General features: G+C 48.0%; 1 protein-coding gene across 2 annotated transcripts; it reads left to right on the top strand.

Moving 5' to 3' along the window:
- The first annotated feature begins 979 nt into the window (after positions 1 to 979).
- On the top strand, positions 980 to 15,334 carry VPS51 (VPS51 subunit of GARP complex). Of its 2 annotated transcripts, none has more exons than XM_069471620.1 (10): positions 980 to 1,317; positions 1,799 to 1,928; positions 11,366 to 11,512; positions 11,594 to 11,813; positions 11,953 to 12,670; positions 13,061 to 13,276; positions 13,478 to 13,696; positions 14,090 to 14,211; positions 14,295 to 14,382; positions 14,946 to 15,334. In XM_069471620.1, the coding sequence occupies exons 1-10, from the start codon at positions 1,102 to 1,104 to the stop codon at positions 15,204 to 15,206; spliced, it is 2,337 nt and encodes a 778-aa protein (XP_069327721.1). In that variant the 5' UTR covers positions 980 to 1,101; the 3' UTR covers positions 15,207 to 15,334. The 2 variants fall into 2 exon arrangements, with proteins under 2 accessions (XP_069327721.1, XP_069327722.1); XM_069471621.1 differs by lacking the exon at positions 980 to 1,317 and adding an exon at positions 1,649 to 1,683.
- The last annotated feature ends 39 nt before the right edge of the window (positions 15,335 to 15,373 follow it).

Here is a 15,373-nt window from a genome sequence, read left to right as displayed (position 1 = left end):
GCTGTGAGCTAGGCTGACACCACGGCACTCTAGCCAGGGTGACAGAGTAGGACCCTGTCTCAAAAAATAAAAATAAAAAATAAAAATGAAAAAACAATTCCAGTTCACAGATCATACAAAAACAGGGAGTAGGCTGTTTTTGTCCTGCAGGACCCCTGGCAAAAAATAATTAAACCATTGGGTTTTTCCATTCCAAGCCTCCCCCTACCAGCCCATCATAAGCAATGTTTCAAGGACCACCTTGATGAACAAAGTCTTTTTCTTTTTCCTCCATTCCAACTCATTGTGTCCCAGTCAAAACTCCAAGTCATTCCCTCTCCTCTTGAACTCTTGACCTTTGTGAACAAGTCAACTTTGTTCAAGTCAGAAACCTGGGAATTATCCTCTACATCTCTCCACCCAACCCCTCAGCACATCCCGTCAGTCACTTAAGATATACGGAGTCTGTCTTCTAAGCACGACATAATAGGGGTTCTCAAATGTAAATGTGCACCAGAATAATTTGGGGACTTTTATAAAAGAAAATAGGTCAGAGAGGAGCCCAGGCTTACAACTCGCCATAGGTGATTCTGAAGGCAATTGTGATGCACGTGAGAGGAACAGGCCTTGAGAAGCATTGCGCTAGTGGCACTGTGAGGCGTAGTGCACATGCATTTAATCCTCGCAGCCCCGCTGTGAAGTATATACCCCAATTTTAGGAATGGGGACAACTGAGCCGATGCCCAGTTATTGAGGCAGTGGCGGGATCCCAGGCACACTCTCTCTGGCCCCACGTCCCGCATCCGTCCACTGCTTCTGGGCAGCTTGCCTGTTGGGGTGCAGGGTTGGGGAGCCACGACCCGCCCCTTTTTTGGGAGGGCCGTTAGCCGAGGCAGTTCCACGAAATCCTTGCATCCAGGAAACGGGGAACTCAGGGCTCTCCCGGAACCTCTTCACTCGGGGAGGGCAGGAGCGGGAGAACTCTAGTCTCGAAAGACCAGGGCTGAAGGGGGACGTTTCACCTGAAGGACTGCCTCGTTTCAACAACAACTTTATGGTTCCCGGAAGTACCTCCTCCCCATCCCCTTCCTGGCCTCACGCCCGTGGGCTGCAGTTGGAGCGATGGCTGCCGGGCCCGGCCACGGGTCTGGACCTGGGGACTCCCCGGAGGGGCCCGAAGCGGAGGCTCCAGAGCGTCGGCGGAAGGCGCACGGGATGCTGAAGCTTTACTACGGCCTCTCGGAGGGGGAAGCGGCCGGGCGCCCCGTGGGAACTGACCCCCTGGATCCGACTGATCTCAACGGAGCGCACTTCGACCCGGAAGTGTATCTGGACAAGGTGGGGGTGTGTGTGTGTGTGTGTGTGTGTGTGTGTGTGTAGGGAACCAGGCCCCGCTATATTGCACCCGCAGATCATGCCTCTGTCCTTGTTGTGAGGTGTTCATAAGGGGAGGACGACCCTCGGCCAGGCAGTAGGGGCAGAGCTGGAGTCTAAGGGGGCGGGGGCAGGCTTGAACTGGCCCGAGGTGATGTGGGATCTGAGGTCTCCTGGGCTGATGTTCTGATAGGCCCGGGGTAGGGGGCGTGGCCCAGGCGCTGAGTGGCGCGTGGCTGGGCATAGGCTGTCTGAGGATTTCAAATGCTGACAGACCCCAAACAGGGTCGAACCTAGTAACCCCTGAGCTATGCCGCTTGGAGGACCCAAGTATAGAATTCCTGACGGGTGGGGGCAGGTTTTCTTGCACCAAAAGACTATCAGAGGCAAGGCTGGGGGACATGAGTGCCCCCTGACCTGAACACTAACCACCCAACTTCTCCAGCTGCGGAGAGAGTGCCCCCTGGCCCAGCTGATGGACAGTGAGACGGACATGGTGCGGCAGATTCGGGCTCTAGACAGCGACATGCAGACCCTGGTCTATGAGAACTACAACAAGTTCATCTCAGCCACAGGTGATCCCCACTGGGACACACCCCTCACAGTCACCCATTCCTCCCCTGGTGCTAAGAAAACCAGCAGGGGATTTAGGGAAAAAGACCCAGATTCCACTCCTGCCCTGAAATTATTCCACTCTCACCTCTTCCTCTCTGAGCCATCGTGGTCAGACTACCATACAGGTAATAGCTGCTCTCAGAGGGTTAAGAACAAAAAAGGAGAAAGGACAAAATGAAATGAATTTATCTGAAGCACTTAATAGAATTCCTGACACCAAGGAGGCCTCAGGAAGTTTCTCTTATTAGTGGTAGCTTTCATCTCTGATCCAGGTCTACCTTGAGGGTGGTCTTGTCCTTCCTTTCCTATCTTCCTCCCTACCCCTCATCCCTCCCTCCTTCTTTTACTCCTTCCTTCTCTCCCTAATTAAGCAAAGAGAAAATTTATGGCATTAAGGAACACAAAGATCATGGAAAGGCTTCTTTCTTTCTGTCCCCTTTCTTCTCTAGTACTAGAAAATGTTCAACTAGCTAGCATTGACATCAGCTTCTGTCCTGTTTTAAGGAAATGCACTGCTCAGAGTTTTGTAGTAATTTTGGACCCACATGTACTTAGTCCAGGAGGCAGATCTAAAGGGTCTGCCTGCAGTCTGTCTCTGGGGTTGTGTTCTGATATCTGTTCCTTTCCCAGTGTCACAATAATGGGTGAAGTAATATATACTCATTGTTCTTTTATCTGATTTGAAGCAGGTTCAGTGAGTAGGCAACTCTTTATTTGCTAGTACTAGCATCAAAACAATAAGAAATTATAATTTCTGTGCTGAGAAATTTCTCACAAGAATTTTGCAAACATTACATTTGTCATGTTAGAATATGCATAATGTTTTGACTTGTAGCTCTTGCTTAATAGAGATGGGCTTTTTTTTTTTAAAAAATCTTTTTCCTAGGAAAAAGGAACAAAATTATGAAGTGAGGACAGGTGCAGTGACTCACACTTGTAATCCGGGTGGGAAGATTGCTTGAGGCCAGGAGTTTGAAATCAGCCTGAGCAACATAGCAAGACCCCATCTCTACAAAAAATTTTAAAAATGAGCTGGGCATGGTGGTGCATGCCTGTAGTCCCAGCTACTCAGGAGGCTGAGCAGAAGTTTGAGGCTGCAGTGATCTATTATTATGATGATGCCACTGTACTCTAGCCTGGGCAACAGAGCAAGACCTTGTCTCAAAAAAAAAAAAAAAAAATTATAAAGTGGGTGTTAGGAGTCAGGGGTTCTAAATCTGTCAAGACTATAAAGTCTTATATTCAGTGAAGAAATATTCATTGAGTGCCTTGTTTTTTTTTCTTTGTCAAAAGCTGTTCTGCACATTGGGGATATAGCAATGAACCAGCCAGGCAAAGCTGCTACTTTCATGGAGCCCACTTCTAGTTGGGGAGATAGACAATAAATGAATACAAATAAAGGTGGTAATATGTGTTACAAGAAAAAAATAAAGAGAAAAAGAGCAGTGTTGTGTGTGGTGTCTGCCAGTAGCTAGGATGAGTGAGTGAAGGAAGGCCACTCTGAGGTGGTGACATTTGAGCAGGGCCTTGATGAGGAAGATCCAGGCGTGGGAGGGAGAGGCTGCAGGGAGGAGACAGCAGGGCAGAGGCTTGGAAGACAGAGCACATGTGGTGGATTCAAAGTGCAGCAGGGAAGTCAGTCGGTTGAGGGTGGGGGGAGTGGTAGACATAGGTAGGGCAGAGAGTTAGTGGTGACCAGATTACAGAAAGACTTGTAGGTGGTGGTGAGGATCCTGCATTTTACTCTGAGTAAGATGGAATGAGCAGAGGGATGGGGTGATCTGACTTCTGTTTTATATGTGTAATGAATAATTGTATGCTCACCAATTGGATAACTAAAGGAAATGTACAAATTCCTAGATAGATAAACTCTAAAACTTTCTCAAGAAGAAATTAAATATCTGAAAGACCTATAACAAATAAAGAAATTACTAATCAAAAACTTCCCACAAAGAAAAGCCCAAGACAAGATGGCTTCACTGCTGAATTCTACAAAATGTCTAAAGGAGTCATACCAATCCTTCATAAACTTTTCCAAAAATTTGAGGCAGGAACACTTCCCAAGTAATTATGTGAGGCCAGTATTACGCTAAAGCCAAAATGAGACAAAGTTAACAAAAGAAAAGAAAACCACAGGCCAATATCCATTGATATCCCATATCCCCAAATATAGACACAAAAATCCTCAACAAAACACTAGCAAAGCAAACCCAGCAGCATATAAAAAGGATTATGTGCCACGACCAAGTGGGATGTGTCCCTGAAATACAAAGTTGGTTCACCATATGCAAGCCACTCAATGTAATATGCCATATTAATAAGATAAAGGGCAAAAAGCACATGGTAATCTCAATAGATACAGAAAAAATATCCCACAAAATCTAACAAACTTTCATGGTGAAAACACTAATACATTAGGAATAGAAGAGAACTTCCCTCAACTAGCTAATGATAAAACCCCCCAGCTAATATCATAATTAACGGCGAAAGACTAAAAACTTTCCTCCTAAGAGCAAGAACGAGACAAAGATGTCTGTACTCATCATTTCTATTCAACATTATACTGCAGAGTCTAGCCTGGGCACTAGGAGGCATCCTGATTGGAAAGGAAGTTAAACCATGTCTATTTGCAGATTTCACATCATATTATTTTTTTAGTTTTTATTTAAAGCATCTAATTGAAGTTAGACATAATCTTATATATAGAAAACCCCGAAGACTCCACACTCAGAAAGCTATTAGATCCCAAATCAGATATGAATGCTTAAGGAAAAAGCTATTAGAGCTAATAAACAAGTTTAGCAAGGTTGTAGGATATTAGATCAATATACTGTACAAAAAATCAATTGTGAAACAATTAAAGGTGAAATTAAGAAAACAATTTCATCTCCAAAACATCAAGAAGAAAAAATAGGAATATATGTAACAAAAGTAGTAAAAGACTTACATACTAAAAACTAAAAAAACATTGAAAGAAATTAAAGGAGAGAGACCTAAATAAATGAAGACATCCCATATTCATTGATCAGAAAACTTAATTTTAACTTAACATTTAAGATGGCAGCACTTCCCTTGTTGATCCAATGTAATCTCTATCAAAATTCCAACTGCCTTTTTGGGTAGAAATTAATAAACTGAGCATAAAAATTCATGAGGAATTGCAGAAATTCCTCAGAATTTCTGCAGACCCAGATTGCCCAATCTTACAAAGAAGAACAAGTTGGAGGACTTAACACTTCCAAGTAGTAAAACTTACTACAAATGTACAATAACTAAGATGGTGTATTACTGCCATAGGATAGACATCTAGATGAATAGAATTGGGAGTCCAGAAACAAACCTATACATCTATGGTCAATTGATTTTTTTGTTTGTTTGTTTTTTTGTTTTGAGACAGTCTCGCTCTGTTGCCTGGGCTAGAATGCCATGGCATCAAGCTCACAGCAACCTCAAACTCCTGGGCTTAAGCAATCCTTCTGCCTCAGCCTCCCAAGTAGCTGGGACTACAGGCATGTGCCACCATGCCCGGCTAATTTTTTTCTGTATATTTTTAGCTGCCAGATCATTTCCTTCTATTTTTAATAAAGACGGGGTCTCACTCTTGCTCAGGCTGGTCTCGAACTCTTGACCTCGAGCGATCCTCCCGCCTTGGCCTCCCAAAGTGCTAGGATTACAGGCGTGAGCCACCTCGCCCAGCCAATCAATTGATTTTTAACCAGGGTACCAAGATCATTTTTGAGAATACTCTTTTCAACACATGGTGCTGGGACAACTGGATGTCCAGAAGCAAAAGAATTAAGTTGGACCCTTACCTCACACAATATACAAAAACTTAACTCAAAATAGATCATAGACCTAAACATAAGATCTGAAACTATAAAACCCACTACAAAAAGAATCTGCTCATCTGATGGTTTTGGCAGGCCTGGAAGGAGATTGTGTCACAGATTAAATGGCTTATAAGCAAAACCAAGAATTCACTGAGTGAAGATGAAATGCCTCTTTTTTTTTTTTTTGAGACAGAGTCTTGCTTTGTTGCCCGGGCTAGCGTGAGTGCCATGGCGTCAGCCTAGCTCACAGCAACCTCAAACTCCTGGGCGTAAGCGATCCTACTGCCTCAGCCTCCCGAGTAGCTGGGACTACAGGCATGCGCCACCATGCCCGGCTGATTTTTTCTATATATATTTTAGTTGTCCATATAGTTTCTTTCTATTTTTAGTAGAGACGGGGTCTCGCTCTTGCTCAGGCTGGTCTCGAACTCCTAACCTTGAGTGATCCACCTGCCTCAGCCTCCCAGAGTGCTAGGATTACAGACGTGAGCCACTGCGCCCGGCCTGAAGATGAAATGCCTCTTGAACTGCCAAGCCTCTGCATGTCCTCCAGCAGACCATTAGCCCATGATCCCATTTGCTCTGCTTTTGTTTTTCACTGGATAACGCTGTCAGTGCTATGTTCATTAATTCACTGTCCATGAATTGGCAATAAAATAATCATTTTTCTAACAAAATACATGCAACTCCAACCAATGGCTCCAAAGCAACTTTAATCAATGGCTCCAAAAGTAATATAGATGTTTCGTATTTTATATGATTTTATATTGTAGTATCCTTTTTCTTTCTGGAATCATCTCTAAGAAGGGTAAATGGTCTTACCTCATGGACCACGTTGCTGATATGAAAGTTCATTTTGCTGATTTGTGATCTACGTTTTTATGTAATTTAAAAAAAAATCTCTTAATTGCTTTACAAGTGTTAGCTCTGTAGGTTCTTTGTCTTGTGCAGTTCTTTCTCTTTGATTTTCTCCACTAATTTTTTTCCTGCAATTTTTGTGTCTGTTTGTTCCTTGTTGTCATTGTTGCTTTTCTCCTCACCTTGCCCTTCTAGCTGTGTCCTCAAGTGGGGTTGCTCCCCGATCCTGCCTGGATAACCTTCCCATAGTCCAGGTGCCACACACAGATGGGTATGGGCGTGTGAAGGTTCACATGTGACTACAGTTAGATATTACCAGATCCCTCTTCATAAATATTGATTAATTTGCACAACCAACAGCAAATAAGAGAATTCCTCTTTCTAGACACCTTGGCCAACACTAAGTTATCAAAGTTTGCCATCTTTGACAATCTGAGAAATGAAAAGTACTGTCTCTCATTTTTTTATAGTAGTGTTTTCAGTCTTTTTATAGGGTTTTCTGTTTATACAATTATATCATCTACAAATAGTGATAATTTTACTTCCTTTCCAATTTGTGTATCTCCATAATACATTTCTTGCATCTAATTATGTTGGCCAGTACACGCAGAACAATGTGAGATAACAGTGGTAATTGAGGTCATCCTTGCCATGTTTTGACGTTAGCATTGCCTCATTAAACAGAATGCTGATTTTTGGAGGTTAAGGAAATGTTCAGTTTAAATTTTATTGAGTTTTTTTTTCAAAGTCAAGAACAGATGTTGAGTTGTCTCTCATCTATTGATATGGTGGATTAATCATTAATGTTAATGCTAATAGTAGTTATTAGTAATCCTCTAATAGTGAACCATCTTTGCATTCATAAACAAAAGCCATTTGATCATATTTTGTCAATTCTTTTAATATGCTGCTGGATTCTGTTTGCTTGTTTATGCATCTCCATTTATCTAATATGTTGACCTATACATCTCCATTCACAAAAGATATGAAAGCATACTTTTGAGGTATTTTTGTCATGTTTTCATACCAGTGTTATGTTTGTTCCACTAAGTTCACGTGAAAGCTTTTCTCATTTTCTCTGCTAGAGTACTGCTTACACAGAGCTTTGGAATGAGCTGTCTTCAAGCCGTAATAACAAGCCTAGACATTGTCTGGGCTTAGCGCCTTTGTGTGTAGAGGAAGGCGGTAACGATCTTACTTTGACAACATTCTCTATTTCTATGTTTATGTTGTCTTGTTTTCTGCACTCTATTTTGGTAAACTCTATTTTTGTGGCAAATTTCATCCATAGAATATACCAAGTCCTTACCAATTTAGTGTTTTTATTCCTGTTATCTTTTACATATGCTGTAGTTTCAGTTTTGATATCTCAATAGTTGGTTAAGAGTGAAAATTTTTTTATCTCCAAATGATGGGGTCTTTTGTTTTCTAGTTGTGTTATTAATTTCTGATTTCATTGCATTATGATCAGATAGTGCTTATTGTCTGTACCATGTCAATTTCTTTTTTTATTTTTATTTCAGAATATTATGGGGGTACACACATTTTGGTGACATAATTTGCTTTTGTACAGTTTGAGTTAAAGTTATAAGTGTGCCCTTTACCCAATTAGTGTGCCTTGTACCGTTCGGTATGAATTTACTCTGTCCCCTTCTGCCCGCTCCCACCTACTTGATTTCCCTTGAGTTTTATTTTCCATATGTGCACGTAAGTTTGATCAATTAGTTCCAATTTGGTATTGAGTACATGTGGTGTTTGTTTTTCCATTCTTGCCATACTTCACTTAGAAGAATGGTCTCCAGTTCTATCCAGGTTGTTACAAAAGATACTAGATCACCATTTTTTTTTTTTTATGGCTGAGTGGTTCTCCATGGTATATATATATACACCACATTTTATTAATCCATTCATGTATTGATGGGCACTTGGGTTGTTTCCACATTTTTGTGATTGTGAATCGTGCTGCTATAAACAGTCAAGTGCAAATGTCTTTTTTATAAAATGTCTTTTTTGTCTTTGGGTAAATATCTAGTAGTGGGATTGCTGGATCAAATTATAGGTCTACTGTTAGTTGTTTGAGATATCTCCATACTACTTTCCATAGAGGTTATACTAGTTTGCAGTCCCACCTATGTCAATTTGTTTTTGTTTTAAAAATGTATTGAGGCCGGGCGCGGTGGCTCACGCCTGTAATCCTAGCACTCTGGGAGGCCGAGGTGGGCGGATCGTTTGAGCTTAGGAGTTCGAGACCAGCCTGAGCAAGAGCGAGACCCCATCTCTACTAAAAATAGAAAGAAATTATATGGACAGCTAAAAATATATATAGAAAAAATTAGCCGGGCATGGTGGCACATGCCTGTAGTCCCAGCTACTTGGGAGGCTGAGACAGGAGGATCGCTTAAGCCCAGGAGTTTGAGGTTGCTGTGAGCTAGGCTGACGCCACGGCACTCACTCTAGCCTGGGCAACAGAGTGAGACTCTGTCTCAAAAAAAAAAAAAAAAAAAAAAAAATGTATTGAGATTTTCTTTGTGATCTGTATGGTACAGTTTTGGTGTATTTTATGAAGTCTTGAAAAAAATATGGTATAAATTACTTAGGTCTACTGTATTAATAATGTAGGTTTTCTATAGCTTCACTTGGTTTTTGTCCACTTGATCTGTCGTGGATTGATGGAGATGAATTAAAGTCTCCTATGAGAGATACATTTTTGCCTTATTCTCCTTGTTTTCCTTTAAGAACATTGATGGGCCGGGCGCATTGGCTCACACCTGTAATCCTAGCACTCTGGGAGGCTGAGGAGGATCATCTGAGTTCAGGAGTTCGAAACCAGCCTGAGCAAGAGCGAGACCCTGTCTCTACTAAAAAATAAAAAGAAATTAGCTGGACAGCTAAAAATATATAGAAAAAATTAGCCAGGCATGGTGGCGCATGCCTGTAGTCCCAGCTACTTGGGAGGCTGAGGCAGAAGGATTGCTTGAGCCCAGGAGTTTGAGGTTGCTGTGAGCGAGGCTGATGCCACGGCACTCTAGCCCGGGCAACAGAGCGAGACTCTGTCTCAAAAAAAAAAAAAAGAAAGAACATTGATGGTGTACGTTCAGGAGTGGAATTAAGTAAATTAGCTAGGAAATGTTGGCAATAATTGGACAAAAGATGATGGTGGGTTGGAAAGAAAATGTTGCAAGTAGACCTTCCTCAGCTTGCTGATAGATTAAATGTGAGGTGAAGGACAAATAAGAATCAAAGATGACTCTTCAGAAATGGCCGGGAGCCAAGATGGAAAAGATGAGCAGAAGAACAGGTTTAGGAATGTCAAAAGTTTTGTTTTGGGTGTGTTATGTTTGAGTTGCTGGTGTGCTGTCCACATTGAGGGGTTAAGTAGGTCATTAGGCAGGGCTCTGGTCAGAACCAGAGGCAGAAATGGCTCAAGAGAGGGATTGTGGAAGGCACAGATGGTGCACAAGATGTCGTTTGCTCTGCAGATTTGGAGGGAGTTGAGGTTTGCTTTTATTTTTCCCATGAAGTATGTGTATGAAGCAGGGTCCCCAGTTGAAAGTTAGTGAGCATGTATTGGAATGCTGAGAACTGAGGAGAAAATGGGAAAACAGACCCCTAAAGGGTTTGGAAGGATGGCTGGGCAGTGTGGAGTACCACTTTGGGACTTGAGGTCATAAAATTTAAAGGGAGACCAGTTGGGGTGATTTTGTGGCCCATCTGTCTGTTTAGGTGTCAGGGGTAAGTGGCTAGTTGGGCTTAACCTGCATTATGTTTTTTTTTTGGGTTTTGGTTTGGTTTGGTTTGGTTTTTGTTTTTAGAGATGAGCTCTCACTCTGTCACCCAAGCTGGAGTGCAGTGGCATGATCATAGCCTCGAATGCCTAGGCTCAAGTGATCCTCCCACCTCAGCCTCCCAAGTAACTGGGACTACAGGTGCATGCCACTGTGCCTGGCCAATTTTTTAATTCTTTGTAGAGATGGAGTTGGGCTATGTTGCTCAGGCTGGTCTCAAACTCCTGGCCTCCAGCAATCCTTCTGTGTCGGCTTCCTAAAGGGCAGGGATTACAGGCATGAACCCCCACGCCTCTATTCTATTCTACAAAAACTAGAAAAATTAGCTAGGTGTGGTGGCGCAGGCCTGTAGTCCCAGCTACTTGGGAGGCTGAGGCAGGAGGATCACTTAAGCCCTGGAGTTTGAGGTTGTAGTGAGCCATGATCAGACCACTGCACTCTAACCTAGGCAACAGAGCAAGACCATAAAGAAAAGGATGTGGAAAAATACATATGTATATACATACACTCTTTCTTAAAGGGAGAGCAGGGAAAAAATTAAAATAAAGAAAAGGAAAGCTGTTTCAGCTAGTGCTAAGTGCTGTGGGACCTCCTTCAGATGCGGGCATCTTCTGAGGGCAGACACTGAGGATCACCCCCACCTCCGTCCCCCGCCCCCGCCGTGTCCCTTGGGCACCAGGGCTAGGAGCACACAGAGGGGGTGTGGGTGAAAACTCCTGCTGCACTGACATAACGACCCCCATTTGTGCTGTGACCCCAACCCTGGCAGCCGTCTGGCTCTGAAGCATCAATGCGACGCTGAAAAGCGGGCTCAGGCACGTTGGGGAAGGGGGTGTAAGAGAGATTTTGTTCCATGTCTCAAGCTGAGGGTACGCCTGCCCCTCGTCATCTCCTTTTCCCTCTCTCTGACCCTTGCCCGCCCAGACACCATCCGGAAGATGAAGAACGATTTCCGGAAGATGGAGGACGAAATGGACCGGCTGGCCACCAACATGGCCGTCATCACGGACTTCAGCGCGCGCATTAGCGCCACACTGCAGGACCGCCACGAGCGCATCACGAAGCTGGCAGGTGGGCGCCGCAGAGCAAGCGGGGCTTCCCCTCCGGTGGGCCACCCTCGGGGTCTGGGGATAACCACATCCTGGTCCGCAGGGGTCCACGCGCTGCTGCGGAAGCTGCAGTTCCTTTTCGAGCTGCCTTCGCGCCTCACCAAGTGCGTGGAGCTGGGCGCCTACGGGCAGGCAGTGCGCTACCAGGGCCGCGCGCAGGCCGTGCTGCAACAGTACCAGCACCTGCCCTCGTTCCGCGCCATCCAGGACGACTGCCAGGTCATCACGGCCCGCCTGGTTCAGCAGCTGCGGCAGCGCTTCAGGTGTGGCCCTCGGCCCTCACTGCGCCCAGCCCTGGGCCTTTCTGGAGCTGTTGTCCCGTCCCACGCTTTGCTTTCCCGTCTCCCGCCCACCCACCGGTGGCCCTGGCCCTGCCCTTCACTGTGATCTCGCTCCCTGTAGGGAGGGCGGCTCAGGCGCCCCTGAGCAGGCTGAGTGCGTGGAGCTGCTGCTGGCCCTGGGCGAGCCAGCGGAAGAGCTGTGCGAGGAGTTCCTGGCGCACGCCCGTGGGCGGCTGGAGGAGGAACTGAGAAGCCTGGAGGCCGAACTGGGGCCCTCTCCTCCGGCTCCCGATGTGTTAGAGTTCACAGACCATGGCGGCAGTGGCTTCGTGGGCGGCCTCTGCCAGGTGGCAGCGGCCTACCAGGAGCTGTTTGCTGCCCAGGGCCCTGCTGGTGCCGAGAAATTGGCAGCCTTTGCCCGGGAGTTGGGCGGCCGCTATTTCGCGCTGGTGGAGCGCCGGCTGGCACAGGAGCAGGGTGGTGGTGACAACTCGCTGCTGGTGCGGGCGCTGGACCGCTTCCACCGGCGCCTGCGGGCTCCTGGGGCCCTGCTGGCGGCTGCCGGGCTCGCTGAGGCTGCCACGGAAATCGTGGAGCGAGTGGCCCGTGAGCGCCTGGGCTACCACCTGCAGGGCCTACAGGCAGCTTTCCTGGGTTGCCTGACTGATGTGCGCCAGGCTCTGGCTGCGCCTCGCTTGGCTGGGAAGGAGGGCCCAGGCCTGGCCGAGTTGCTGGCCAATGTGGCCAGCTCCATCCTGAGCCACATCAAAGCGTCTTTGGCCGCAGTGCACCTCTTCACCGCCAAGGAGGTGTCCTTCTCCAACAAGCCCTACTTCCGGGTACGGCCTTCCCTCCCCATATTCATCCTGCTGGTTGGCCCTCCAATGCCCTTTTGCCAGCACTTGGGGAACTGGGGACAGGTTACCTGGGCACACAATCATTCCCTGGCACTCTGGTTGTGGTTTTGGGTTCTCTTGAGGCACAGCCGGGAGGGTGGGGAAGGCTCTGGGGGCTTCTGCTGCTGGGCTGAGAGTGGGAGGGTGGCAGGGTCCCCAGGGTTGGCTTTCCCCTGTCCCCAAGCAAGTGAGCTGCTCTGGGGTGCTTGGAATGCAGGATGCTGCTGTCCCTTGGAGAGGGGCTGGGGCACTGGGGGCTTCAGCAGAGGCTCAGGAGCATCCCCTGCCTGGAAGACGGGACCTGTAGTGCATCTGGGCCCTTCTTCCTCACAGGGTGAATTCTGCAGCCAGGGCGTCCGTGAGGGCCTCATCGTGGGTTTCATCCGCTCCATGTGCCAGACAGCTCAGAGCTTCTGTGACAGCCCTGGGGAGAAGGGGGGTGCCACGCCACCTGCCCTGCTCCTGCTGCTCTCCCGCCTCTGCCTAGACTATGAGACAGCCACCATCTCCTACATCCTCACTCTCACTGATGAACAATTTCTGGTGCAGGTGAACTGCCAGCGCATGGGGGGAAGGGGACAGTGGTGCTGGGAACGCAGGAGGCTGGACAGTTCCCTCACGGCCAGACCCAGACCAGCTGCCTGTGCCCACCCAGCCTCTCCCTTGCCTGGTCTGTGTCCAACTACTGGTGGCAGTGGCTCCTGAGCTGCCCTCTGTACCCACTCCCTGTCCTCTGCCTCCCTGGCTCAGGACCAGTCTCCAGTGACGCCCGTGAGCACACTGTGTGCAGAGGCCAGGGAGACAGCACGGCGACTGCTGACCCACTACGTGAAGGTACAGGGCCTGGTCATATCGCAGATGCTGCGCAAGAGTGTGGAGACCCGGGACTGGCTCAGTACCCTGGAGCCCCGGAACGTGCGTGCCGTCATGAAGCGGGTGGTAGAGGACACCACGGCCATTGACGTGCAGGTGCTGCCCAGGCTGGGGGTGCTGGGGGACAACCCTCTGAGGAATGAGACAACAGGGGCCAGCGGTGCCTGTATCCATGGCCTTGTTCCTCCTCAGCCCTGGATCGTGGCATCATTACCCCCATTTCACCTATGGGAAGCTGAGGTTCAGGGTCACTTAGGAAGTCGGAGCAGGGCTTGTGTTAAAGATTGGGCCTCAGATTGTGTCCTGCCTTTGCCCCACTCCACTGGTTCTATAAGTAGTGACCATGTACCAACTAGATACCCGGCCCTGTGGTCACTGTCCTGTGATTCTTGTAACAAATGAGTAGGTAACTTAGAGCATCCTCAGCACCTGGTGGGCTGGAGGTTCCCCATTCTCTGGCCTCCTTGCAGTACCGCCTTTCACCACCAGGTGGGGCTCCTGTATGAAGAGGGTGTTCGCAAGGCCCAGAGCAGCGACTCCAGCAAGAGGACCTTCTCCGTGTACAGCAGCTCTCGGCAGCAGGGCCGCTATGCACCCAGCTATACACCCAGGTCTGGCTCCAACCCCAGAGAGAATGGAGCAAAGAGGACGAGGGTGCAGGGTGGGCTCTGATTCCTTGTCTCTTCCCATCCAGTGCCCCAATGGACACCAACCTCTTGAGCAACATCCAGAAGCTATTCTCTGAACGTATTGATGTGTTCAGCCCTGTGGAGTTCAACAAGGTCCAAAGTCCCCAGTGACCCAGACCCGGGGAAGGTTGGCTGGAGCAGCCCCACACCAGTGCAAGGAGCCCTAGGACCCTGTCTGTGTCCAACTAGGGGTGACCCTGACACCCCTGTCTCTGCCTCTAGGGCTGTTTTTAAGTAGTCCAGAGCCCCAACACCGCCATTCCACAGCCTTGATCTTGGTGTGTGCCCAGCCTGGGTCTGGGGGCTAACCTAGTATGTCTCTTTGCCCTGGTCCTTGTCCCCATAGTAGCCCTGGGTCCTCCCCAAGGATGCCTATTCACACCATGGTTTCTGCCCCAGCCCAGCCCAAGCTCAGGGATCTGGTGTTCTCCCTCTGATTCAGTAATGCTTTTCCATCTCTGCCTCTGATTGCTGGACTCTACTTGTCCCCCAGTGATGGAGCTAACATTGTATCGCTCTCATCTTACCTGGGCCCCGGGACTTTCTGCCTCGTTCCAGCTACTGGCATCTTATGTCTCTCTGGCCCTTGTTCAGAACGTGGGTGCCCCTCCCCCAACACCTGTCACTGAGCTGCATCCCTGTGTTCTTGCCTGCAGGTGTCCGTGCTGACTGGTATCATCAAGATCAGCCTGAAGACGTTGCTAGAGTGTGTCCGGTTGCGCACCTTTGGGCGCTTTGGGTTGCAGCAGGTGCAAGTGGACTGCCACTTTTTGCAGCTCTACCTGTGGCGCTTTGTGGCTGACGAGGAGCTCGTACACCTGCTGCTGGACGAAGTGGTGGCCTCAGCTGCCCTTCGCTGCCCCGACCCAGTGCCAATGGAGCCCAGTGTGGTCGAGGTCATCTGCGAGCGCGGCTAGGCCCAGCAGCTGCTGTGCGCAGGCCTACGCTGGCGTCTAGCCTGCCCATGCTCTGGTCTTGGCCCTGGTGGTCATTTCCAGCCCCCGCAGGTGTCAGGACCCGCCTAATAAACGTGTGTGGCCTCCGCCTCCCTCTTGCTTGTTGGGCGGGACTTGCCGGGGGTGGG

This window comes from Eulemur rufifrons, chromosome 6, assembly GCF_041146395.1.
Source record: "Eulemur rufifrons isolate Redbay chromosome 6, OSU_ERuf_1, whole genome shotgun sequence".
Lineage (NCBI taxonomy): Eukaryota > Metazoa > Chordata > Mammalia > Primates > Lemuridae > Eulemur > Eulemur rufifrons.
This window is presented reverse-complemented; position numbering and strand designations above follow the sequence as displayed.

Bases quoted from the DNA above. Each gene is read 5' to 3' on its own strand.
- VPS51 (XM_069471620.1), top strand. From the start codon at position 1,102: ATGGCTGCCGGGCCCGGCCACGGGTCTGGACCTGGGGACTCCCCGGAG. The intron at 1,318-1,798 runs GTGGGGGTGTGT...CAACTTCTCCAG, and splicing joins CGGAAGTGTATCTGGACAAG to CTGCGGAGAGAGTGCCCCCT. The intron at 11,513-11,593 runs GTGGGCGCCGCA...CCTGGTCCGCAG, and splicing joins GCGCATCACGAAGCTGGCAG to GGGTCCACGCGCTGCTGCGG.